This window comes from Hippocampus zosterae, chromosome 3 (genome assembly GCF_025434085.1).
Source record: "Hippocampus zosterae strain Florida chromosome 3, ASM2543408v3, whole genome shotgun sequence".
Classification (NCBI taxonomy): domain Eukaryota; kingdom Metazoa; phylum Chordata; class Actinopteri; order Syngnathiformes; family Syngnathidae; genus Hippocampus; species Hippocampus zosterae.
In genome coordinates this window covers 8,914,444-8,941,096 of record NC_067453.1, presented here as the reverse complement: position 1 = coordinate 8,941,096, position 26,653 = coordinate 8,914,444, and the positions used below count along the sequence as shown (strand labels likewise).

The 26,653-nt window shown below is 42.7% G+C and overlaps 1 protein-coding gene across 1 annotated transcript in view; it reads left to right on the top strand.

Annotated features, from left to right (window-relative positions):
• The first annotated feature begins 3,750 nt into the window (after window positions 1–3,750).
• Window positions 3,751–26,653, top strand: part of b4galnt4a (beta-1,4-N-acetyl-galactosaminyl transferase 4a) — a 209,985-nt gene continuing 187,082 nt past the window's right edge. Inside the window, exon 1 of the mRNA XM_052060029.1 lies at window positions 3,751–5,005. Within this exon, the coding sequence (XP_051915989.1) occupies window positions 4,864–5,005 (142 nt within the window). The 5' untranslated portion in view covers window positions 3,751–4,863. The remainder of the gene's footprint in view (window positions 5,006–26,653) is intronic.

Here is a 26,653-nt window from a genome sequence, read left to right as displayed (position 1 = left end):
GGCTGTGGCATACTAATGATGGAGAAGTGACCTACATTTCCCTCTCACATCATATCACAGATCACAATGAAGGCGTTGCGAGCGATTTTTTTTTCACTTGTGGCTGTGATTTCTGTTTATGTGTACGACACAACACAGGGGTTACCATTTAGCTTAGAAATGGCAACCAAGAAAAGCATATACCGTATAATAACAATACTTCAAGCAGTCGATAAACAGACAAAAATGCATTCTTTTTTTATTGCTGCATTCAAACACATGCAAGTGCAGCACAATCAAGGAAATCTTGATGATTCCAGAGTCTGTGGTGTTTCATATGGAAGCAGCTGAGACCGTGTGATCTTTAAACTACACTTCTCAGGGGACATCATTTTCAGATCTGTCCAAATGTTTTTGTAGGGAACAGCTGCTTACATATCCATGTGTCTGTTTGGTGCCTCTATAAGTGTTGGTGGGTCGAATCAGATTGTACAAATTGTCTCATTGATTTTTAAAACATGTTACATGGAATGTATTGGAAGTTAAGGAATACATTATGCTGATATGGCTAACTTCCTTTCTTGTCTGTGGCCCCCTCGGTGCTCACCCCTATGTACACTTAACCTCTTGCTTTTCTCCTTTATGGAGGGGGGGGGCAGTTTCCCTTCAGGGAGATTTGACAGGTACACCACCTTTCAACAAAAAATACAGGTGGTCTCCTGGGATTCAGGAGAGAAAACCTCTGAAACTCCATGTTATTGAACTCAGGCATACCATCAAAGCACTAGCACTTTGTGGAAAAGGAATATGAGAGGTTGTGAGAAACATGAGATACTGCTAAACAGGAAGGCAGGTACAAGTGCCATAGTGGCAACCAAATATTTAAGGAAACAACTATTGTTAAATTTACATTAAGAATTGATTAGGCAGGTGGCCCGGTGCGCAACTGGTTAGCTAGGCCTCACAGTGCAGAGGTGCAAGGTTCGATTCTGGCTCCGGCCTACTTGTGTGGGTTTTCTCTGAGTACTCTAGTTTCCTCCCTCAAAAAGAAAGATTAATGGAACACTCTTGTCCCTATGTCCGAGTGTGAGCACGGATTGTTGTTCGTCTATGTGTGGCCTGTGATTGGCTGTCAACCAGTTCAGGGTGTATCTGTACCCCGCCTACTGCCCAAAAACAGCTGGGATAGGGTCTATCACCCTGCCGCGACCCTTGGATGGATGAATTGATTCAGCAAAACAAAAACCTTGTCATGTCTCTTAAGTTAATATTTTGGTCCAAATTTCCTGTCAAAATGAAAAGAACACATATACAGTATTTTGCAAGAAACGTGGAGCGCATTTTAATTGCTTTAGTGGGTCACATAAAATGACATGGTGGACTGTTCAGCTCCGTGAGTTTGACATCCAAGTTCTGGGGGAAAGTAGAAAGATTGCCCCCAGACACAACATCGTATTGGAGAAAGGCTTTTTACAATTGCAGAAACCACAAAGGGTAGACCGCTGTCTCACTTTAATAGCCTGCTGTCCCAGTATTTATGCTCATATTTTTGGTTGTGCATCAAAGCATGATCAAAACACATCACAGCAAGCAGGACGTTCCCTCCATGCTGTGCACTTGATGTCTTTAATGCTGCAGAGTAGTGCAGCCTCTTCTGTATTTTTTGTGTTCTTCCACACCTAACCATGGCAACACGCCACAGCCCGCTGGGTTTATCAGCTGAGGGCAGGCCATCACACTAAATGTATTTAATGAATGAGGACTAGGAAGCAACACTGTGTTGTCCCACAAACACCTCCACACGCTGTGTCCACATTTCATGAAACTTAAAACAGAGACACTCCCCTGCTGAGATTGTGATGCTTGCCTATTGTTGGTTAACACGGAATAAGTAAAACAACAGAATGCATAGCGGGCATTAAAAAGTGAATCACAACCTTAGTGGTGGCACACTTTGAATGACTTTCAGACATGTTTTGTGTTTGTGTGATTGATTTCACTGGTAGTCGGTATTCACTGCAACAGCCATTGTGGGGTGAACACTATCTTAATTTAAGATCAATGGCACATTGACATCACCAGGGACAGCTTGGGGTTTTAAATTATTGATAAATATATTTTAGAATATAAAATAAAGGCTGGAGGGTCTGAACTAGGGCTACACAGATTTCTGACTGGACCCCCCCTCCAACCCTGGTGTAGCACATCCCTGGAGGTCACGCAATATGCCCCCCCCCCCTCCCCCAATTCTATCCAGATGAATTGCAATGCTTTTCATCTGTGTAGTGTTTGCACCGAAGATTACAATATTAATCCACACACACCCAGGATTATGGTGTGATAGGGAAGGCACATCTGGGACAAATTGAGGTCATATTCTTCGAAGTCAGGTTTGCGTCCTTTTATCCTTTGTCTGGATTTGTAAAGGCAGTACTATCCTAGCATTGCTGCAGAGGGATGCTTGGATTAAGAATAAACCACATGCATGGTGTAACATGGCCAAGAAAAGATCACACAATTTCACCTATATGAATGCTGAATGATTCAATTTCTTTCTTTCTTCTTTCAATGTCGGCATTGACACAGAAGTAGTTTATTTAAATTGTTTAGTATTCTCTCACGAGTGGTGTAATGTTACTGTGGTTTGTGCTCACTTTACAGCCAGAAGGTTTGAAATAGCAGGCTGGGGATGGACGGGAATTGCATGTTCTTATGCATAGGTGGGTTCTCCAGTGCTCTACCTTTCCGTGATGAAAACAATCCATTGCAAGTTTACTGATCAATGAAGGATGCACCCACCTCCTACCATGAGCTACTTGTAAAAAAAAAAAATCAAGAAATACAATTTTAATATTTGAAGGATGCTGTTTTTTCTGTTCCCTCTACCATACACGAAAAGGGAAAGAGGGAATTATAATGTCTGCACAATCTGATGTGCCATTTCATGAGCTGAATGAATAGTTATTCTTTTAGAAAGATAACAACGGTCAGTTTTGATTGACAGTATCTATATATATTTAAAATCTTTTGCTGCCTTATTTAAAACTATGTCATTATCTCTCATCTCATCTTCCGAGCCGCTTGATCCTCACTAGGGTCGCGTGGGGTGCTGGAGCCTATCCCAGCTGTCTTCGGGCAGTAAGCGGGGGACACCCTGAATCGGTTGCCAGCCAATCGCAGGGCACCATGTCATTATTGGTAGTCATAATATGTATTGCGGCCCTCCTCATCTGGGACATCAATGAGGTTCAGTTTACTTACTTGTTTACTACAATTTGGCCAAAGGGAGGCAGCATTGCGCACATAACCTGAGAGCATCCCGCTAGAGTTTTGCCACCCACTCATCCCCACACTCACTACCTCGTACGTAATTACCTTTAACGAGCAGCTTAATGAGTTGCAAAGTGGAGCAATAATTTTAGCCGTTGCTTAAATTTCCGAGGCACACTAGAAAGGCAAAGTTTTGTGTTATATATTATAGGGTGAAATGAACTGGTGATATGATGTACAAGTTTTAGTTCTAAATAGGTAGCGGATTACATTTCTTAAAACATATATCATAGTCATAAAACGCACAAGTGTATTTTATTGAAATAAAGGTGAACATGCACTGATGTCAGATTATGGGTTTCATTCAGACCGCTCCGCTATTGGATAATGAACCGCACTACTCGGAAAACAAACAACAACGGTGATAACTGCATTATAGCTCCGCCTCTTTGACCAATTTGCTGCGTTTTAATTGGCTGTTAAACGTGCCACTCTCCATCTTCCCAGGGTAGGTTGCCCTGCACCTTTCAGATGCTCAATTGATGGGCGTTGAGCGGCTACATTTACGCTCTTTATTAAAACTAAACAAAACCACGCTGTGTCTAGTTTGCAGAGCTTACTTGCTGTCGTTGTACCCCCACGAAGCTCGTCTTTTTTTTTCTTCGCGACACGCCGTGGCCAGTGTATTTGGACGACGCTATCCGCTTCATGACATTTTTACCAAGAATAGACGCTCGCTGCACGTCTTCAGTGGCTCTAAATCCTTTTAACCACTTTCCAGCACTGATGTACTTCTTTTGTTGCCATCTCGAGGCACAACGCGGTTGCCTTTGCAATCATGGGTGAAATGCACCTGCCGCGGATCGGAGTCTATGGAGCACAATGCAGTCTTCACCGTGGATTTTAAATCGGATAACCCAAACTGAATGTTTTGCTTGAAACGAGATGGTACATGCCCAGTTAATGCGGTGCATGTGTGAAGTGTTGTGCGTGGAGCCGGGCACGGTGACAGCTGAGTGCCCCTCCTCTCACGGGACTTGAATAAAAAGGCGCTCCCTTGCTCCGGTCTCACTTTCACGAGCTTTCCCACACTCAAGATGGAGCTGTGACATGTTGACACCTCTCCTCATCTGGTTACTTTCTCCGCTTACTCCAACGTGGGACATCCGCTCTGCAAGTGTATGGCACCAAACCGTGCTCCGCTCCGCGACATTTCCACACAGATGATCCTGCGATATTCAGTGAAGGACTGAGCCACCGGGAGGATTTGTGTAGATTATCGTCAGACTGCTATTTTGTTCCCAGGCTCACACTCCGAAGCGAATTTAGCGGCTTAGAACCAGATGCCTTTTCCCCGCTGGCCCACGCCAGGTCGTGAGGCGTTATAACAAGAAAGCCACATATGTGGTTTCAGCCCTTAGCGGTCTCATATAGCGCTCTCGCCGCGGGGGGGAATGAGACCACTACGCCACGCTATTATTCCCACGATGAAGACAATAATGGCTCGAGGAGTGTAAAACCACCTTGGACATCGCACCCGAGCTCATCCACACTCTTCTTCGGATCCGCTGTGACTCTCTCTCGGGCCGCTCCCCGGAGGATGTTGGAGTCAGGATGCTGCGCATCCCCGTGAAGAAGATACGGAAGCAGTTTAAGCTACTGCTGCTACTGGTGCTGCTCACCTCCGCCGTGTGGTTCACCTACCTGCACATACACCAGGGCAAGACCATTAAACTCCACTTTAACTACGGAAAAGGTAGGATCGAATCAGGACTACTTTTTATGTTTTATGTTACTGAACGCAAGAGCGGTTTCAACAAGTTCACCTTTTCGAAGACACTCATGCTCAGTTGTTTTTGAAACGGAACGAAATTCATTTCACTAAAGAATGCAATTTCCATATAAATTGTGATAGTTGAAGAAATGACGCTGAACTGAAAATGCTGTAGAATTACTTGCATTTTTGCAATGGAGAACATGAGGCTTGATGCTCCCCCAACATGGAATCCCTACTTGAAGTGATTTTTCACAAATACCCCCGTATGTGTAAAATCACGATATAGAATTTCATACAGAGGTCCCATGCGAGGTGTCCTGAACGAGCTGAATGTTTTGAAGTTGGAATGGTTTGAAATGGTCAAGAAATATGGAGGGCGGGACCATGTGTAAATTACCTGTTAATTTAGAAATTGTAGCATGAAAGGTGTGGAATGTTGGGAATGTGGAAATTACTGGAAGTTGGAAATGGTTCCCATACGGTTTGATGCTGGAATGGGAAATAAAGGGGACTTTTTTTGGTCAAATGTCACATTTAGAATGTTTTCTATTGTTGGGGGTGGGGGGACTTTGGAATCTGGAAAAATTGGGGTTTTCGGGTATGGGGAAAATAATTGCTTGAATGTCCTGAGGTGACTTTGTTTAAGTGGAAATGGTGTGAATCAGTGGACATGTGGATGGGGTAGAGTGGTGAAAATTGCCGGAATAACAATAATCAGCAGGCATTTTTTTCTGGTCCAAAATAACGTGAATGCATTTCAACATTCACCCATGTATGTTGGGTGTAGTTGACAATGGCTTTTATTGTACACAAGAAAAAACATCAGTGTGATTCAATATGCCATTGTCAACTGCAAAAAACAACAACTCAATCTATCCATTTTCGACCTCGCCTACCCACATTTACGTTGCGTGGGTTTGGAGCATAACCCGGCTGACTTTTGTCAAGCGGCGGCGTACCCCTTGGACCGGTTGCCAGCGAATTACAGGGCATATAGACAAAACAACATTGCTCTCTCGCATTCACACCTATGGACAATTTTGAGTATGTGTGTCAAACTGAAGGCCTGAGGGCCAGACTTTGCACGCGATATCATTTTATCGGAAAGACCAGTATAGAAAAAAAAGCCTCTATTGTCAATATGAGCAGATGCAACAAAATTAGGATGCTATTCAAGATTTGTGTTTCAAGAATGGGGGGGAGGAAATTCATACAATCATAAGGTCCAAATGGCAGTGAGGTACACGTACTATATGTAAAGTAGTAGCGGATGAATATAGTAAATACAAAATTTGCAGTTCAAATGTCAGCAAGGTACATGTTATATGTACAGTACAATAACAGCAGAGTCGCGATATTAAATGTTCAAACTAAAACATTCCTACATGTGCAGTGCAAACGGTTTTACGGCACGTTATGTGTCCAGTGCAGCAACGTCGGGCCGCCACAACTGATTATTTTCATAGTCGACTGGCCACCGATTATTTTTGTGATTAGTCCACAAATCAGATCATATGTGAATTGCAGCTTATTGCACCAGCAATCATCTGTTCTTATCTCACCATGATTAGCTTCCAGTTTGTAGTGTTTCATTATATGGAAACTAAAAAGAAAGACAACGTAGATAATAGTGCATTCAACTTTTAATGCAATTTACAGCTTGCACCAGCATTCATGGCATTTTTGTGTATGATGTTTGGCCGCTGTAAAATGGAACCAAAATGCAGCTACTGTGAAAGCGCTGTATAAATAAAAGTATTATATAAATAAAGATGTGTTGTATGTATAGACTTGTTTAAGAACAAGGAAACCGGGAATAATGTCTAACAGGTCTGTTTTTTTGTGCTCTTTTTCAAATGCCCTGTCCTTATTGCATAATCAACGTTGTCTAACAAAATGCTCCAACAACAAACACCAATCCACTTTGTATTTTTTGTAGTTTACAAGCACCGGCATCACCATAACAAGTGTAACAACACCGCTTTAATATGGTCACTCTGGTAATGCTTTAATATGCAACAGACACCACATTACAAATATAAAGGTAATGAATGAAACAAACAACACAAATACTGGATTACTTTGTTGATACAATAATACAAGGCACTTCACCTGGCTTTTCATCAATTGTTTTTTGTTCCGACACACCCGGGCACGTTCGTCTACAATGACAGTCCCACTGCAGAACTTCATGCAGGCTGGGTCAGTAACCTGGTGTTCAAAGGCAATCCACTCAGTCTGTGAGTAAAGCTCCTGTACTTGAAATTGGGCATTCCTTGGGCTTGGTGTTGATGATTATAGGTCAGAGGGACTATTAGCATCGGTTGGTAGAACATTAGTGTTGGCATTGGGTGGTATGTAAACAACCGTGGTTAGCACAGCTGCTCTCTGGGCGTTTAGAATGGTAGTGATTTAATTATGTGTGTGTGTGTGTGTGCAGTTAAAGTATTTATTTGTGGATGTTATTGTGCACATTCATGTCACAAACCATCCCCTTCTGCTGAAGTTTTTGTTAAGGCCCTGCTACTACAGACAGTGAGCTGCTAGCTTGATAGCCTGATTCTGAAGGTACAAATTTAGCTACATTTCTGGTATAATGGAAACACAAGAGTCTTAGATGTCATGATTTTCCCTGTTAGATTCATCTCTTCCGTTTTGTGAATTTTGGGTCGGGTGTTGGTGACAAACTTACTCATGAGGGGAGGTTTGTACCACAGGCCCTCCTTTAGTCGGGCTAGCACATCAGAGAGACATTCCTGCTGCAGCATCCTGTCTCTATTCTGCCTTCAGCACTTGTCAGCTCTGACAACAATCTGGATGTTGTGTGTGTGTTTGTGTGTGTGTGTGTGTGTGGTAGAAATCCTCTCATGAACAGTGAACAAAAACACAAATTTTCTCTGGTCCATGCTGCATATTATATTCATTATAGCCTGACTATGTAATTACTGAGTGGGTGGATGTACGAACATCACACACATACAAAAAAAAAAGACAATCAAATGCATGGCCCATCGTATATATGTAATAATATGGTTATTTAATTATATACATTTACATAGTTTATACATTCACGACAGACGTATAAAGGAAACTAGACATCGGAGTGGCCCTCGCCAAAAATGAATGAATTAATGAAAAATGAAATTTTGAATCTCTAATTAACACCAAGCAGTCAACATTCACGCATTGAGTGTGAGTTCTACGCATGTCTGTCCGCTCTCCCACTTTAATTTCTCACTGCAAGAAAGAGCACCACTTAAAAAAAAATCGAGTGTAACCAGGAGTATAATATTCCAGTTCTCAATCATTCGGAGTTGTAAATGTTGGTGCTTTATTTCAATGCTTGATTTGCATGGCGACAGTCAACAATACACATCTGGAATGACAAAGCAGAATGTGGCTGTCTGAACAGCCACACCGGTCAGAATTGGGTAAGCGAACCGAGTGGTTCAATCACCGGCCATTGCAACCATGTCAAAGTGTCTTTGAGCAAGAAACTGATCCCCGGTTGCTCCTGATGTTGCGTCATCAGTAGATAAATTAGGTAAGAGTGTGAAGTACTTTGAGTGCTGAAGGTCAAAAGCGCGATCCAAGTGACAGCCCATTCACCCAATGGATAAAAACGGCTGGATTTTGCTGCTTAATTCATATTCCACAAATGCGATATGAATCATAATGCCGTGTTTACTCAGGTGTTGGCGCATAAAACAAATTATTGTCACAAATAATTTGAACTTGACTTCCTCTTTAAACTAATTATTTTCAATTCTAATAATTTTTTTTTCATTCAAATCCAAAATTTCAATATACCACTTATTGTTGCTCCTCATGAGCTTGGTCATGTGTCTTCTCTGTGTTCAGTCAATGGAAGTTAACATAAACATGTGGTACACAAGAGAATCGATGGCCATGGTTATTGTGTCGCCATGGTTATTCAATTAATACATTTTGTCACCACACAAATATCAGAAGAAGCACATAGAGGAGACATGTTTTATGAATGAACTTTTTTTTAAATTCAACAGCAACGAGAAACCCATTGACTTGAAACAAAATAATCTAAGGTTCTATGATGTGCTCACTGTAGCAAGCATGCCATTCAATGTGAAATACCTTGCATGTGTGAAGCTTCCATCTTTAAACTGCTGGCTCTTTTGACCGAGGATTGATTGCTATCATGCGGTGTGGAATAGAGGGTGCTGCTGCCGGTAGTTCATGATAAATATATAATGTACCCACTCCGATTACACATTTAACATGGAGCATATCAAGTGCAGCTGTTGGTGTAAAGTGATACACGATGATTAAGATGTCCCTGAGCGCGCATGCGCGAGCACACGCGCACACACACACACACACACATACACACACACACACACACACACACACATATTCATTACACTGTGTTACTTGTGATCTCCGGGGAAGGGTTTCCCCAACAGCTGACTATGTTGTTGAATTTTATAAATTATTCTCATATTTACTGGAAATGTCAACCCTTTCATTTGGAAAACACTCAACAAAAAGTTATTTTTCCGTTATTTTACAGTTGCTTTAAAAAACAAGTAAAGAAAACGAGGTGTGTCATTATGTGGCCAGATGTTTTGTAGTTGACTACGGATTCAGGATGACGGCAGTTTTGTCATGCAAAACGAAACCGTATCATTGGAAATAGTTCTACGTTAAAAGGTACGAGATACATCATCCACATTATCTCCTTGTGAACGTCCGATGAAACCGTCTGTCAATGGAGGAGCTTTCTGTGCACTGCAGGTCTGCGCGTGTCTAATTTACTGTCTTCCATTAAGCTGGCATCTGAGCAGGTCAACTCACTTAACCTCTTACGAATAACATGTCCCCTCTTGCACCAAGGGGGTTTCTAAGTGAGATGTAGCCATTACGGAAACCGGACCTATAAAGAGCCATGTTAATATTCATAACAGGCTGTTTTGCATTCTCTCCACATGAGTATTCATTGGTTCCTGACTTGGCGAGGGGAAATAATGAAATTCCTTTCTCTTATTTGAATGTTGAGGTGACACCTTTCCACATCGAAGATTGTTCTGTGCCCACGCTCGCACACATCTGCATGTCAGTGGTTTGGTTCTCTGGCTGCTGTTGGTGTCCTCGGAGTATCTGGAATCTCTAGCTTGTCGTTCCCCAATGTTTATTTAGCCAAGACTCAAAATTTAAAAAAAAGAAAACCTCAGTTGTGAGTGTTTGTTCCTGGATGTTTCACTTGCTATGCGGTTGTAGTGGCCCTTTTATGGTTCATACTTGAGTCTGTCCTATCGGCTTGATGTCTCACAAGATATAAACTAGCGTTACTCAGTGATACGTGGCCAGTCCATCAAGCTCTCTTCGAGTCAGAATGCCAGCTTTCTTTTGTCCTCCGCATCCAGCCTTGCTCTCTGTAGTTAATTTGTATTTTCGTGGCCTAAGACTTTACCCTTCAACCTTCGTGTCATGCCTGCTTCTGGGTCCAAATTCCGCTCCTCACAAGACAATCTCCAGCACTAAGAGTAGAAATAACTGACTTGAGCTGTTGATGTCCCAATTCTTATTTGGACTTGAGGAATTACAAATATTTCAAAAAAATCAAAGCTTGCATTTTAAATTTAACCGTACTGTTCTGTAGGACAGTTGTATTGCCTCAGTAATGAGAGCCTAAAATCAAATAGCATGCTTCTTGAAAGAGAATCTTCCTGTATTACAGTGGATAATATACTGACTTCTGTGGATGAATAGTGGTTGTCTACAAACATGCATTTCTCGTTACTTTTAGGAAAATTATCCCACGCCCAGGAATATAATTTAAAATAATCTTTGGTATGGGAGGCTGTAATTTAATTTTGAGAAGAAATGAGATGTGATTTATTCGGAGGAAAAAACATGTCTGAGAAAGTTGTTTTCGTCTACAGTCGAGAGTGATTCACATTTCACCTGTGTGCAGATTTGTGGGTAAGCTTCGTCAACAACAAATCGCAGAGGGCACAAACTTTGAGAGAAGGCCTTCTTGCTCTCTGTAGATTGAAGTTTACAGGGCAAACCTTTTCACTCAAAACAAACGGTGTATGTTTATCCCTCTAAGTTAACACACATGGAAAATGGCAACATTTTTTATCATATTTGGGGAGGAAATGCTTTCAGTGGTCTCTGAATCTCTGAATATGGAATACACAGAACACATTTCTAGTTTCGTCGATCCAAAATGTTGAGTTGTGATTCAAGTAGGTAAAATAATTGTTAATAGTTCACTTTCTTTTCTCCAAGCAAGATTTATGGAATACATACTTTTTTAAAGTATCCAATCGTGCTTCTGTGGGTTTTGGCACTCTCCTACACCCTACACACATGCACAATAGGTTAATTGAAGACTTCTGAATGTGTGGACTATATTTGCCCTGCAACCATCTGACCACCTCCCTGCATTTTGACCAAGCTCCATTTGGACAGGCTCCAACTCAACAGTGATCCCAATAAGAACAAGCACTCGGAAATGGACAGGCGGATGTGTCTCAAATGTCTTCTATGTGAAATGAAATTCAGAAGTCATGGTCAGAACATCCGTTGTGCCGGAGATGCCCTTGCAAATTGAGAAGGTCTATTTGACATAGGAATGAAATCAGGGTCATAGAGAAGTCATGAGATGACGTTGAGTCAAACATGTTGTATGTATTGGCCAATAGCGAATGGAGCCGTGTGATAGAATAATCTGTTGTTCGATAAAATAATGATTATCCACTTTTTCCTGTGAAACTGCAATATCCTGGACTGCTGATAGCACACACTGAGGGGTTCAGGATGTGCCTCTAAACTAAATAGAGTTTTAATACCAATGTGAACCAAAGTCTTGTTTAGCAAAATTAGCACATGTGGTCTGTGGATGAAAGTTTGTGTCATAGTTGTTTGACACGTTTGTGTTGAGAGTGACTATACGTGTCAATTACACAGTCTGCTGTGCGCTCCTTAACGAATTTAAGAGTACTGAGCATTTTCTAAAAGGGCCTATATGCATTTTTTCGCTGCTTTTCATGCAATACTCCAATCTATTTGGATTGGAGAAGCCTTTTAATTATATTAATATCGTTTTCCAAATGTGCGCTAGCGCCACTATTTAATCTGAATTTAAATGAGGAAAGTGTTGGCAGGCGGCACAGCGGTGCATATTAGATGCGTGGCACATTTATGTGACCACCCGGCTGCACAACAGTCCCCCTGTCTCTCAGCATCAACAGGTCCTCTGAGGAGGAGGTTGGCTGTGAATGCCTCATACAGGCTTCCATTGATTAGCTATCACATATAGAAGTTAACACACATCAAAATAAAAGTGGCTTTCGAAATTGTGCAATTTCTTTATTTTTGTGAAACGTGACTTTAATGCAAATAAAAAATGCTTGGCTGTACAGGGAGAAAAGGAACGTATGGGAAGATTATTTCTTTCACCACAGCTGAGTCATTTACAGTTTTGAATATAATAATATAAAATGTAGCATATCAGTATGAAACTCCTTTAACAAACATCTCATTTGCGCAAACACACAAACACACACCGTTCCAGCAATTAGTGTTGGAATTTAAGTTGTTGCATCGCAACAGCAATCCCCGCTGGCTGCCTTGCTGCCATGGCAACCACCTTCCCTAATTTTAGCTCTTGTGGCTGTCACGGTAGGTCATCTTGACCTCAAACCTAAAACATTGTGTTTGTCAATTGCTAAATTTAGTTCTTCATACACTCATAGCAGGGCGGCCCGGTAGTCCAGTGGTTACCGCGTCGGCTTCACAGTGCAGAGGTACCGGGTTCGATTCCAGCTCCGGCCCCCCTGTGTGGAGTTTGCATGTTCTCCCTGGGCCTGCGTGGGTTTTCTCCGGGTGCTCCGGTTTCCTCCCACATTCCAAAAATATGCGTGGCAGGCTGACTGAACACTCTAAATTGTCCCTAGGTGTGAGTGTGAGCGTGGATGGTTGTTCGTCTCTGTGTGCCCTGTGATTGGCTGGCAACCAATTCAGGGTGTCCCCCGCCTATTGCCCGAAGACAGCTGGGATAGGCTCCAGCGCCCCCCGCGACCCTAGTGAGGATCAAGCGGCTCGGAAGACGGAAGATACATTCATAGCACTTCACCATTCATGTTGGAGATGTAGACGTTACTGTTTCGACCTCAACATCAAACATGATGATGCGTTTTTCTCCCCAAAACATTTCTGCCTGTTGCTGCGAAATATGAATTACAGTTAATGTAGCTGATGTAACACCAGAGGCAAGTGATACAAATTTCTTCTCTTGTGCCACTAGCACATATTTGTTGTTAGGGTTGGTAAATACATCACATGCCCCGTGATGGTAATTATTCATGCGCATTTGTTTTGGTATTCCATTTCCACTGATTTGTTTCCAGTAAATAGTTAGCTGCAAGCTTTACGTCAATTCTGTCATCGATTTCAAGCAATGACCTACACGAGAATGATGACGGTCATTGGAAACCAATCGGTTTCTTTTTGAAAGGTTAATCTTGATTGCACAATGTTATTGATAAACTCCGATACAAATGTTATATGATGTTATATGATACAAATGTTAGAAGACTGACATTTTGTTCACATGGAGTTTCTAATATCATAGAGGCAGTTTTAGTCACAGTCAAGTTTGTTGTTAAGAGGGGGTGAGTTCTTGCGGAGTTTAGTTTTGCTTTCGATAAAGTAAACCTGAGACATGTTCGTCTTCAGGAAAGGAAGAGTTTGCGTGGAAGAGTTGTCTGGTGGTGTTCAGAACCACTGGAAGCCTTCTCTTGATCAAAGAAAGTGACTCTCTCTAAAGAGAGGGAACCTCATTTCCATCTGATGAAAAAGATGGCCTACAATTAACTTTACATTCAAGGAGATTTTTACACAGGAAGCAACCAATCAACCACTCCACTGAGAGGTTGTTTTTACTTTCCACTAAACGTTCAGAGAACGACATTTTGCATCACAGAGAAAGATGCACCGAGAGAACCTCTGCCAAATCCTTTATCGACAGATTGTGGAGACTATACCGCTGTGACCTCATCATAAAAATAAAAAAACCCATTATATTTGGAACAGTCATTCAATCAGAAGCCACGAGATGTTATCCATCGTATTATTGTGGGCTCTCGTGGAGAAACGAGTATGTGCGTGACTTCTGGTAAAAATATTGCTGTCTATTATCATGGGTTTCATTTGCTCTGTCAAATGTTTATTTGAACGCTTTTTTTCCCCACCCCACCTTTTCTAAGGGATCATTGGCCCCCATTTCATTTGAAAGTGTCTTGCATGTCTCGGGAACTTGTTGCACTCTTCGCGGTTATACTAACAAGCAGAAGAAGTTGAATCTGTGACTGTAAGAGCAATGTTTTAAAATGGCGCCTCCGACGAGGGGAGTGCTGTTGTGACTCGATACAGCTTCCAGAGCCTACTCGGGAATAAGACGAATGAGTCTGGGAGTTGTTTGAAAAGAACACCACCTCAACATGCTCCTTTTCTGGTCACCATGAGGAAGTCCGTCCAATGTTTGACTGGATTAAAGTGCAGCAGCAGTGGTGGCGATGGTGAGGCCTGTCATTGACTCAACAAGAACTGCATAGCAGGGTTTATCTGACCCACACAGTAAATCTTTCTGTGGGTGATTCCAGTGTGAAGGGATCCCATTTACCAGCTGACGTTGCATCCTTATACTGTACCGCGCGTAGATGGCTGAGCTGCCTGGTGGAAACAACCCAGGGATTAAGAGGAATTGTGTGCGAGATTATGGAATCACATCACTGACTATTGACTGCTTCCAATGGGACAATGGGACCAACAATGGGACCAACCTGAGGGGATCAATTATTGATATTTCACTCCAATTTCAGGCCCAGATGAAAAAGCAACCAGTTGTCCCATAACTTTTTTTTTCTGTGTCTTGGTCTGATGCACAGTTTATTATCGTCACGCTGCAATTCACAAATATATGCCTTATGCCAAAACTAGGATGGGAATTTAAATCCAAAGGTGTATGAACCAGCGCAGGACATATTCAAATTTGCATGAATGAATTTTGCCTCGGCTTGACTAATGTGCCACAGACAAAATTATAAATCTACTTTTTTGAAGTGAATTCTCTGTTTATACTTGTTATCTTTTGTGCTTCTCTGCCTTTCTGTACTTTGGCCTGAGCGTTTGGGCCAGCAGCAGAGGAAGTATTTGAATGAATGTTGGCACCTGCTAGCATGCACCCTGCACTCAGGGAATGGAACAGAACTGATGATTGGATGCCCATTTCTCACTGTACTGAGCATGATGCATCAAGGGAGGATATCACTGTGGATTGTAATTAACTCTTGGAAGGTCTTACACAGTCAAGGACTATGTCCTTGAAGAGCAATATTCTGATCGTGATCTAATGTAGGCAAAAAGTCTGTCAGTATTTCATTGGGTTTCCTGAAGTAAACAACCAGAATGTAACGTAGCATGGTCTGGGGTAGATTTACCTTGATTGCAATAAAATACTTTTTTTAATGGCTGTATTATTAAAATAGCATGGGGAACAACTGTAATCCCTTGATTTAGTTCACATTTTGCTAAATAATTATTTTATATTATCAAATGTAGTTCCTGGCTCATGGCTGCGTCAGATGCAGTGGATTTAATCGAAGCAGCGAACAGTAACATCAAAGACAACAGCAGAAATACAACATACAGCGCGCAGCATGAATAATAAGAATAAGAAAACCTTTATTCATCTCACAAAGGAGAAATTCCCAATTTACGGCAGCAAAGTTATGAAAGGAAGAAATAATCAGTCCTTTCAAAAGTAAGCTTGTGATCAATTCCTCATTGAACGTGGGAAACATGTCCACATTTTTACGGATTAGACTAGGACGTCATTAATATAATAGGCCAATTATCAGTGTTATTTTTGTCTCCGCAGACTTGGGGTTGGCTAACACATGGTTTGGTGCACCGGCCCAAAAACGCAGGCAATGTCTTTTTAGCGCAGTTACAGAAATGAAGCATCTAAAGCAAAAACCATGAAAACCCCCCCACAGTTACCAATTGACAATTTGCAGAAATGAATTCCGGTAATTCCAATATTTGCACTTTTGGACAAAACTTCCACAATCCTTGTCTCTCGAAACAAATATCAAGAGACATCCAATTCACGTTCCTGTGTATGTACCACAACCATAGTTCACCACAATCACCAGCTTTAATGACAGTCAATGTCATAACTTCATGTGCCATTACCACAGACATTGATCAATAAAACATTAACCTCTGTTTTGTTTGCAACTTAAAATCTGTCGAGGTATGAATCCTGTTGCATTTTCCGGGTTATTCCAGTGGAACACACTTGGTTTGTCCACTTACATTTCAGACCAGACTAGGCTTATTGCATCTTTGTACATATTTAGTATGAAGTAGATAACTGCCCAATCATAGTGTCAAACAGTATAATCAATGAAAAAAAAATTCAGAAGACTATTCAGAAGACACTGCTGAGGGATCCAGACGAGTTGGGTGTTAATTACGAAGCGCAAAGTGTGGGCGCTAACGTCAGAGCCCACTCTGACTCTGAGGCGGTAAGAAGTGTCAGAGAGGCAGAATTGTGATAAGAGTATTGACTGCGGACGACCGTGATCCAGGTCGTGATGGGATTTGTCAGCTTCCCTGTGCTTTAGCTCACCCGTGCTCTTTACTCCTCACCTCTACAGGGGGATTTTCTTTCATGGGGTATGTGTGCAATGCCATGCAGTATGAGCTCCGGTGTTGCTTTCCTGTAAGCGTTTCACAGTTTGGCAGTTTTCAATCAATCTTCAAGTGTTGAGTCTATGTGCTACCTCCTGCTCTCATTGAACTGTCTTGGTTCGTTTTGAATAGAAAAAGGTCATGCGTCTTTGAGCCAGCTTCAAGCACACACGCACACACACTGCATAGATGAGATTAGTGAGGTTGAAATCAGCTTTCCAGATTTTTCTTTTACCAATACTCGAATGAGTAAAGTACACACTGATCTGAGGAAATCCATGGACCATAAGATGGCTGTCCTAATATCGCAAAAGCTGTGGTTTACATAAAAACACACACACACACACACTGATTGAACACTCTAAATTGTCCCTAGGTGTGAGTGTGAGCGTGCATGGTTGTTCGTCTATGTGTGCCCTGCGATTGGATGGCAACCGATTCAGGGTGTCCCCCGCCTACTGCCCGGAGACGGCTGGGATGGGCTCCAGCACCCCCCGCGACCCTAGTGAGGATCAAGCGGTACGGAAGATGAATGAATGAATGAATGAATGAATATATATATATATATATATATATATATATATATATATATATATTAAAGTTTTTTTGTTTAATCATCAGACTGAACAACCCAAGCGGCTGGGTAGCTCAGTTGGTAAGGCATCGGATTGGCATACGGGAGACGGTGGTTCAAATCCCGCTTGGGGCAAATATGAGCACATAACACCATCCAGTGTGGGTCCTTGGGCAAGATCCTTCACGCTAATGCCTACCTCATACAATGATGAGAGACAATAAAACGAATGACATGCCGGCTCAGACGTCGCCCGGCCAAACAAGGTCTGCGTCAGATGCTGGGGAACCAGAGCACCTTGATGAAAAATGGGCTACTGGAACAAAGCGGAGATGGGCGAGATGCGATAACATGGCTCTGTTGGAATGCTACTACTCAAGCAACCCTAGTCAGAGGGGTTACATGCAGAGAATGTGGGCTAAATGGTTACTTCGAAACCCACAGTCACGGTTGACCGCGAAACAACTAGTAGCTCAGTGTTCCAACATCCACAAACGGCAACTGCTGTCACAACTTGAGATTGATGAGGTACAAAGCAGGTTCCATGGTGAAGGGCCCCAGGCTGCCAGATCAGAGGAGGAGGTCATACAAGAGATTGGGAGGCAAGCCCCAATGAATGCAGATGATGAGATTGGGTGGCCAGCCCCAATGAATGAAATGCTGACCGAGGCAGCAACTGACCTGAAAGCTAACATCATGACGCGAATGAAAGCTGGGCAACCTAGAAACCGATTACAACGGCTATGTGAAGTACCATCTGAAAGTCTCATAGAAAGTGTGAATGCAGCACTGAGAGCGATCCCTACCGTAACGATCACAGAAACCAATGAGCTGATATACGCTTCAGCATCAGTGATCCTGGAGACTCTGGGCTATAAGAGCAACCATGGAAGCCATGAGATACGTTACCCACCATGGAAAAGACGGTTGGAGGCTAAGATCAAGGCGGCCCGGAAAGATGTGAGTCAATTGACGGAGGCCCAGAGAGGTGTGATGAAAAGGCCGATACCCGAGAGGTACATCCAGATGACCATACCTGAAGCACTCGAAACTGCCAAACAAAGGCTCCAAGCCTTGTCCAGTCGCCTAAAGCGGTACACGAAAGAGAATGAGGCCAGACGAATAAACAGGCTGTTCGCAACACAACCTGCGAAAGTGTACGCTCAGTGGCAGGGTCCTAACAACAGAGCCGACCCACCAAGACTGGAAACTGAAAGGTACTGGAAAGGCATATGGGAGAAGGAGGTTGCACATAACAGCAGTGCACAATGGCTGGTGACCCTGAGAGAGGAGCACAGCAACCTCCCTGAACAGAACCCGGTTACCATAACAGTGGCAGACATACAGGAAAGAGTCTCAGATATGAAGAACTGGACAGCACCAGGCCCGGACATGGTCCACACCTACTGGCTAAAGAAACTCACAGCACTCCATGAGCGCCTAGCAGTACAAATGAACCAGCTGCTGAGGGATGGGACTCACCCAGAATGGCTAACCGAAGGGCGAACGATCCTGATCATGAAGGATCCCTCGAAGGGTGCAGTTCCATCCAACTATCGGCCAATAACCTGTCTCTCCACAACATGGAAGCTCATGTCAGGCATCATTGCGGCTAAGATAAGTGGACACATGGATCAATACATGAGCGAAGCACAGAAGGGCATTGGTAGAGATACTAGAGGAGCCAAACATCAACTCCTGGTTGACAGAACAGTCGCACAAGACTGCAGGTCCCGACGTACCAACCTGTGCACAGCTTGGATTGATTACAAGAAAGCCTATGACTCGATGCCACATACATGGATCACTGAATGCTTGGAGTTGTATAAGGTGAACAGGACCCTAAGAGCCTTTGTTGCGAACTCGATGAGGATGTGGAAAACCACACTTGAAGCCAATGGCAAGCCACTTACCCAAGTGTCCATCAAATGTGGCATATACCAAGGTGATGCACTCTCCCCACTGCTGTTCTGCATAGGACTGAACCCCCTAAGCCAAGTAATCACCAAGACAGGCTATGGATACCGCCTCAGAAATGGAGCTACAATCAGTCACCTCCTCTACATGGATGACATAAAGCTGTATGCTAAGAGCGAAAGGGACATAGATTCCCTGATCCACACAACCAGGATCTACAGCAGCGACATCGCGGTGTCATTCGGGCTTGAGAAATGTAGTCGGATGGTGACTCAGAGAGGAAAGGTAGTCCGCACTGAAGGGGTCTCACTCCCAGAAGGAACAATAGCAGACATTGAGGACAGCTACAAGTACCTTGGTATACCACAAGCCAATGGCAACCTCGAACTGGCAACAAGGAAAGCGGCTACGGCCAAATACCTCCAGCGAGTGAGGCAAGTCCTAAGAAGCCAGCTCAATGGCAAGAATAAGACCCGGGCAATAAACAGCTATGCCCTGCCAGTGATCAGATACCCTGCAGGAATAATAAGGTGGCCAAAGGAAGAGATTCAGACCACGGACGTTAAGACCCGAAAGCTCCTAACCATGCATGGAGGGTTCCATCCCAAATCCAGCACCCTGAGACTGTACGCAAGCCGAAAGGAAGGAGGCCGGGGACTAGTGAGTGTGAGAGCCACTGTCCAGGATGAAATATCCAAGCTCCATGAATACATCAAGGAGAAGGCTCCAACGGATGACGTACTCAGAGAATGTCTCAGACAATGGGGAACAGAAGATGAGGCGCTGGAAGAGGGACCATCATGGGAGGACAAGCCCCTACACGGGATGTACCACCGGACCATAACTGAAGTGGCTGATCTCAAGAAGTCCTATCAGTGGCTAGAGAGGGCTGGCCTGAAGGACAGCACAGAGGCACTCATCCTGGCTGCTCAGGAACAGGCGTTGAGCACCAGAGCCATCGAGGCCCAGATATACCACACCAGACAAGACCCAAGGTGTAGGTTGTGCAAAGAGGCACCTGAGACGATCCAACACATAACTGCAGGATGTAAGATGCTGGCATGGAAAGCCTACATGGAACGCCATAACCAGGTGGCTGGCATAGTCTACCGAAACATCTGTGCGGAGTATGGACTGGAAACCCCAAGGTCAAAATGGGAAACACCTCCGAAGGTGGTGGAGAATGACAGAGCGAAGATCCTGTGGGACTTCCAGATCCAGACTGACAAGATGGTAATGGCGAACCAACCAGATATCGTGATCATAGATAAAGGGCAGAGGAAAGCCGTTGTAGTGGATGTAGCGGTCCCAAGTGATGGAAACATCAGGAAGAAGGAACATGAGAAACTCGAGAAATACCAAGGGCTCAGAGAGGAGCTGGAGAGAGCCTGGAAGGTAAAAGTGACAGTCGTGCCTGTGGTGGTCGGAGCACTCGGGGCAGTGACCCCCCAAACTAGATGAGTGGTTGCAACAGATCCCTGGAACAACGTCGGACATCTCAGTCCAGAAATGTGCAGTGCTGGGAACAGCAAGGATACTGCGCAGAACCCTCAAGCTTCCTGGCCTCTGGTAGAGGACCCGAGCTGAATGAGTGACGGACACCACCCGAGGGGTGAGATGAGGATGTTCCAGTAGCCCATTTTTCATCAAGGTGCTCTGGTTCCCCAGCACCTGACGCAGACCTTGTTTGGCCGGGCGACGTCTGAGCCGGCATGTCATTCGTTTTATTGTCTCTCATCATTGTATGAGGTAGGCATTAGCGTGAAGGATCTTGCCCAAGGACCCACACTGGATGGTGTTATGTGCTCATTTTTGCCCCAAGCGGGATTCGAACCACCGTCTCCCGTATGCCAAACCGATGCCTTATCAACTGAGCTATCCAGCCGCTATACTGCGCAGAACCCTCAAGCTTCCTGGCCTCTGGTAGAGGACCCGAGCTGAATGAGGGACGGACACCACCCGAGGGGTGAGATGAGGATTTTTTTTTTTATATATATATATATATATACACACACACATGTTTTGTATTTGCTTTCATATCTTCTGTTATCCTGCCTTCATAAAAATGAGAATGAGCTCATTGTGGAACCAGATGTGTTTAATTAATAGTCTAAACTCGACAGTATAGTTTCCAATGTTTTTACATTTTGAAATCATCACGTCATTTCCTTTGATCCCTCAACTTTTTCATCCGACATGTCAAAGTGGAACCCTGCTGAATTTGAATTTCAGAACAAAAACATTTGATGTTACTCTGTCATCTCTATGGTTTTATGACTACAATACTAAGAGGGACTCTAGCATTATGCTTATGCTTTTGTTGAATTTTCTCTGTTAACTTGCAACATGACAGTACTTTATTTATCCATCCACCTAATCAAAGAAGACTAGCTGAATGTTTATCGCGCGTGTGTGTGTGTGTGTGTGTGTGTGTGTGTGCGCGGGCGTGTCGAAGTTTTTTGGGATTATTCCAGTGTTTTTACATTTTTTTTAAAGAAATTAATGGTCACCTCTGAATATTTTTTGCACTACTATATCTAAAGTCATTTTCGGATTTGTGTTTGACTAATGGGATTCGTCCCAAAATAATATTTTACCGACATTGCCTTAAAATGATGCCAACCATTTGAGATATGCTCATACAGTGTTGAGCAGTATGACTTGCACACAGAAAAATTAAAATCACCAAACAAAAATGGCATAACGTGTAAATCTGATCAGATGAAAATGGACCCGTGACGGCAGATCAGATAACTTATTTGGAGATATTTTTTGTGTTTGCTTTTAACAATGGACAACTAGTAGTACTCATTCACAGATGCAGCTAAATCACACAAACGGGGAAGCAGAATTTATTAATAAGAATCAAGCCAAGCAGCAATCATGAATTTGAGACTACATTAGATTGTTGAAAAATGTTCCGGGTTTTTTATGAACATACTGTACACAACCCTTTGGCACAGAATTATTTCCTCTCATGTGAGCATAGAATGTACTGGACATGGGAGTCAACCATCTGCTGTGGTGTGTTCAAATGCAACTTTCTGGCTCAGGCACAGGATACATGAGGTCACACCGTCGTTGGCCTCGCTTGCTGCAAGTTCCGTGACATCATTTTGGTGTGTTGTTGCCTTGTGACTAAAACCATGAACAGTACATTTCAATAATCCCGGCAGTTTATATCTCCAGTTGTTTTCTGGGAAGAGGTATGGTGCGTACTATACTGTATGCTGATGATCCTGTCATTGTAGACGGAGTGTATTTGTAATAGTAGACCTACCTGTCAGCTTTCTATCAGCCATGATGTACAACTGTTTTCAGTGATTCACTGAGGAAAGGCAGAGTCATTTAGAATATTTGATTCGAGACGCTCAAATATCAAAACCTTTGTATCATCTATTTGTAGTGACTGCTTACTGAGCGGCGAAGGTTTGCGAGGTTCTGCCCGAATGTTGATTTTTCGTCACCGTTCGTTCGCAAGACGTTCACAGTTTTAACAGTCACAAACAGTTTTTGTTGCTGCAAACAAATTTTGAACGTGTGATGCCGACAAGAAAAACAGTTTGACGCAAAAACAAGATTTGCGACATGCTTAGATTTAATGTGTCTCCATGGGTATGTCACAGGCATTATATTGTCCATTATCCAGTGTTATATTGTCAACATTATTTCATATCTCGGTTTGCAATGTTTGGAAATTTGGAATTATACTCTTGCAATAAGTTCTGTATCTGCAGTATGTCTACAACAGCCACCATCTCTTGTCATCCATTTGTCATTTAGTAAGATGACAGCCCTGCAAAATCCATCCTTCCGTCCAACTGCATCCATTTTCTATAGCCCTGACCCTTATTAGCGCCGTGGAGGAGCTGGCGCCGATACCAAGTTCCAAGGGTAAGAGGCAGGTTACACTTGTTGCGCTCATGGACAAAAATGAATCCATGCATGTGGGGGAATTTTGAAAAGTGATCTCTCTTACTTCCAAGCTTTGCAGTGCACAGCTAATCAGTGACAATTACAGCCACATAAGACGCAAAAAGCTGCAGATTGTTTTCGACCATAATTCCCGGACATCAAAATGCACAAGCCACAACAGCTGAATTTTATTCAGAGAAACATATCTATACATACATTGACTCCTTTGTATTATTAGCCATGGATCTCCAGGATATGACATAGGATATGTGCAGAGGCCACACTGATGGATGTTAAAAATACTTTCTTTACCTGAAACATCGTTAGACACTTTTTTCCCCATGCAAGTGTGCAGCCTTTGGAAACTAGTTTGTTACATGTTGGATCGACGCAGGGGATACAGCGACTTATATATAAGTCGTGTCGTCTGTTGCCAGGTATGGTGGGAGTGAGTTCGCAAACAAACAATAGAGAGACCATGTAATGCAAAGGTGGCTGTATTTATGGCACTTGTTCCCTATGTCATTAAACCCTACCCCAAATTTTTCTTTTCATTTTCAATTGCTCCTTAAACAGCCGCGCACTGCTACGCATACAAACTTCCATAATTACCTCTTCAGGTAAACTGCCCCACCCCACCCTTCCGCATATGCACCTCAACAGCAAATGGCTGATGAATATTCGGGTTAGGGTGAAGTCGGGCAGTTTCTTTGGTCCACTGTAATGTGTTGGGTAATTTCTTTGGTCAAATGTGATGAAATCATGGCTGGATCTCTTGGCGGCTTGGATTTGACAAATTGCAATACTAAATTGGTCGTGTCTTACTGGATTCTGGGTTCAGGGGCTGTCTCATGAACTTCAACAACTCTTATCCAATCAGCCACTGATAAAGTATATAGTCTTTGCACATAAACGTGTTCAAAATTATTTTGACAAAAATAATTAAATCAACCATGTACGGGTAGGAAACATAAGATAAGATAAGATATCCTTTATTTGTCTCACACTGGGGAAATTTACAGCCTCCAGCAGCAAGAATGTATGTAGAAAGAAGAAAGAAGAAAGAGAAAAAAACAACAAACATCTTTCAATTAAATGCAATATGAACACAAAATGGATAAATCGCAGTACTATTTACAATTTTCCTTCACATCATTTAATTATTATTATTATTATGATTGTTATTTTTTATTCATCAGCCTGACAGCAGTCGGTAGGAACGAGCGTCGGTATCTCTCCGTCTTGCAGCGCGGGTGTAACAGTCTCTGATGATGGATGTTTATTTACGCACCCAACATTATCCAACATTACTGCCATGGATCCCACACACCATTGATTAGTCGCCAGCCGTTCGCAGACTTTGCAATGTCGCAAAATGAAAAGAACAATATATCTTTGTCAGTTTGGGTTGTTTTTCAACTTTTTCAATTTATTTTTGCAGTAAATTGGCGCAAGTGGCAGTACTTTGTTTCCAACCATGCTGCCAACTGCAGCACCTCCACATTATCAGTGTTGCCTCTGATGAACCAAACCACTCTCCAAACACAGTTGTGATAACTGTTGTTTTCACGCCGATAGAATCAAACATTCTCCTGGGCTGTTCCGTGTGCCTGCATGACTAATTTTGAAAAATTATTTTCTCTCATTCAAGTGCCAGAACAATTACCAATATAACAGAGGATTCTGCCTGCCAAGGTAATTATATTGTTAAACTGATTGCCACATTTTTTTCCTCTTAATCAAAGGTGGTTCTAAAAGCAGTAATAATGACTCTTTCCTTATGGGACAATCAACACCTCGGTGAAGAATGGAGGAAATGAAAGCAGCTTTTTAAAGAGTGATGCCCACACCCAATGTGGGTCTCGTTACTTTGCACTTTTGCTGAGTCCTGAATCCTAAGGAAATAACTTTTATTGTGCCACGGGGGTGACTTGAAGACAGGAAAAAAGTTTTGTCTAATGTTGTTAAACATGGCCTGTAAATTTTGAAGTTTGCAGTGGAGGAAGAGAGCCTCATTATAGGCCCTTGTACATCCCATGCTGTAGAATTGGGCCCCCTGTTTCCTTATCTTAAGTCAACAGTCTCAAACTTGGGTCTTAAACTGGACAGTGATTTTAAACTTAACCGGCATATTGGTGCCATTGTTAAATCCAGCTTCCTTCATCTTAAACAGCTGGCCAAAGTAACCTCTCCTCTCTCAAGAACACTTTGAGACAATAATTCATACCTTCGTCACATCCCAGCTCAATCACTGCAATGCCCTTTACTTTGGAGACAGCCAATCCTCCATTAAGCACCTCCAACTGGTCCAGAATGCCGCTGCTCGCCTCTTGACTGGGACTCGTGAGAGGGAGCACATAACTCCTACTCTGGCATCCATTCACTGGCTCCCGATACATTTTAGAGTTATTTTCAAGATCCCATTATTTGTTTTCAAATCTCTAAATGACCTCGGCCCACCTTACCTCTCTGAGCTCATCCGCCCCTACACACTTGCCTCAGGTCTGCAGACCAGATATTATTAGAAGTACCAAGAACTAAACTGAAGCTCAGAGGGGATCGAGACTTTTCTGTTGCTGGTCCCTCTCTCTGGAATGACCTCCCACTGAACATTCGTCAAGCCTCACTTGTATTCTTTGGCATTTGACTCAGTATGACCCAAATTATGATCTTAGTTCTACTATTTGGTGCTCTCGACCATCTTTGTTACTGATTTGTTTCTTTACTGTTGTATATGTTAGTTGCTCCATGTACAGCACTTTGTGTGCAGCGATGGCTGTTTGAAAGTGCTCTATAAATACAGTTGAGTTGAGTTGTATAATAATACTACGAGCATCCATGACATCAACAACTTAAAGCTCACAGTTCTGAAGATCGAGGGTTCCTGATTGGAATTTGTGTGTTTTTCTTTCTCCGGTGCCCCAGCATTTTCTCACTGTCCAAAAACATGCAGGCTATGTTCACTGATGATTCTCAGTTGTCCATGAGGGTGAATGGGGTGTGAATGATATTTGTTTATATGTGCGAAGTGACCAACCTGGGCTGTACTCAATGTCTTGCCTTAAGTCGACTGGGATAAGCTCCAGCTCACCTGACACAGGATAGAAAATTGATAAATGAATAACACTTTTGAACTTGGCAATTAGGGATGGAATGTCACAAAATATACTTCATCGAAAATAGAGAAAATGAACTGTCAATTATTAAATTGTTCCTTAAAATTGTACACATCATTTACAATAATTTTAGATGACTGACAATCTCACTGTATATGTTTTTCCATATGTATTTTTTTTGTTTAAAATAATTTTTTGGGGGGGTCTCTTCCATTTTCTAGAGCTTCAAGGCAAGATTTGCCATGCAGAAAAAGAAGCAAAGTAAATGACACATTATCAGGCTTTAGTTGTCACTAGAAATGGGTTTGAAAAGGTGGTGTCTGTCCCTCATTCAGCTAGGGTCCTCTACCAGAGGCCAGG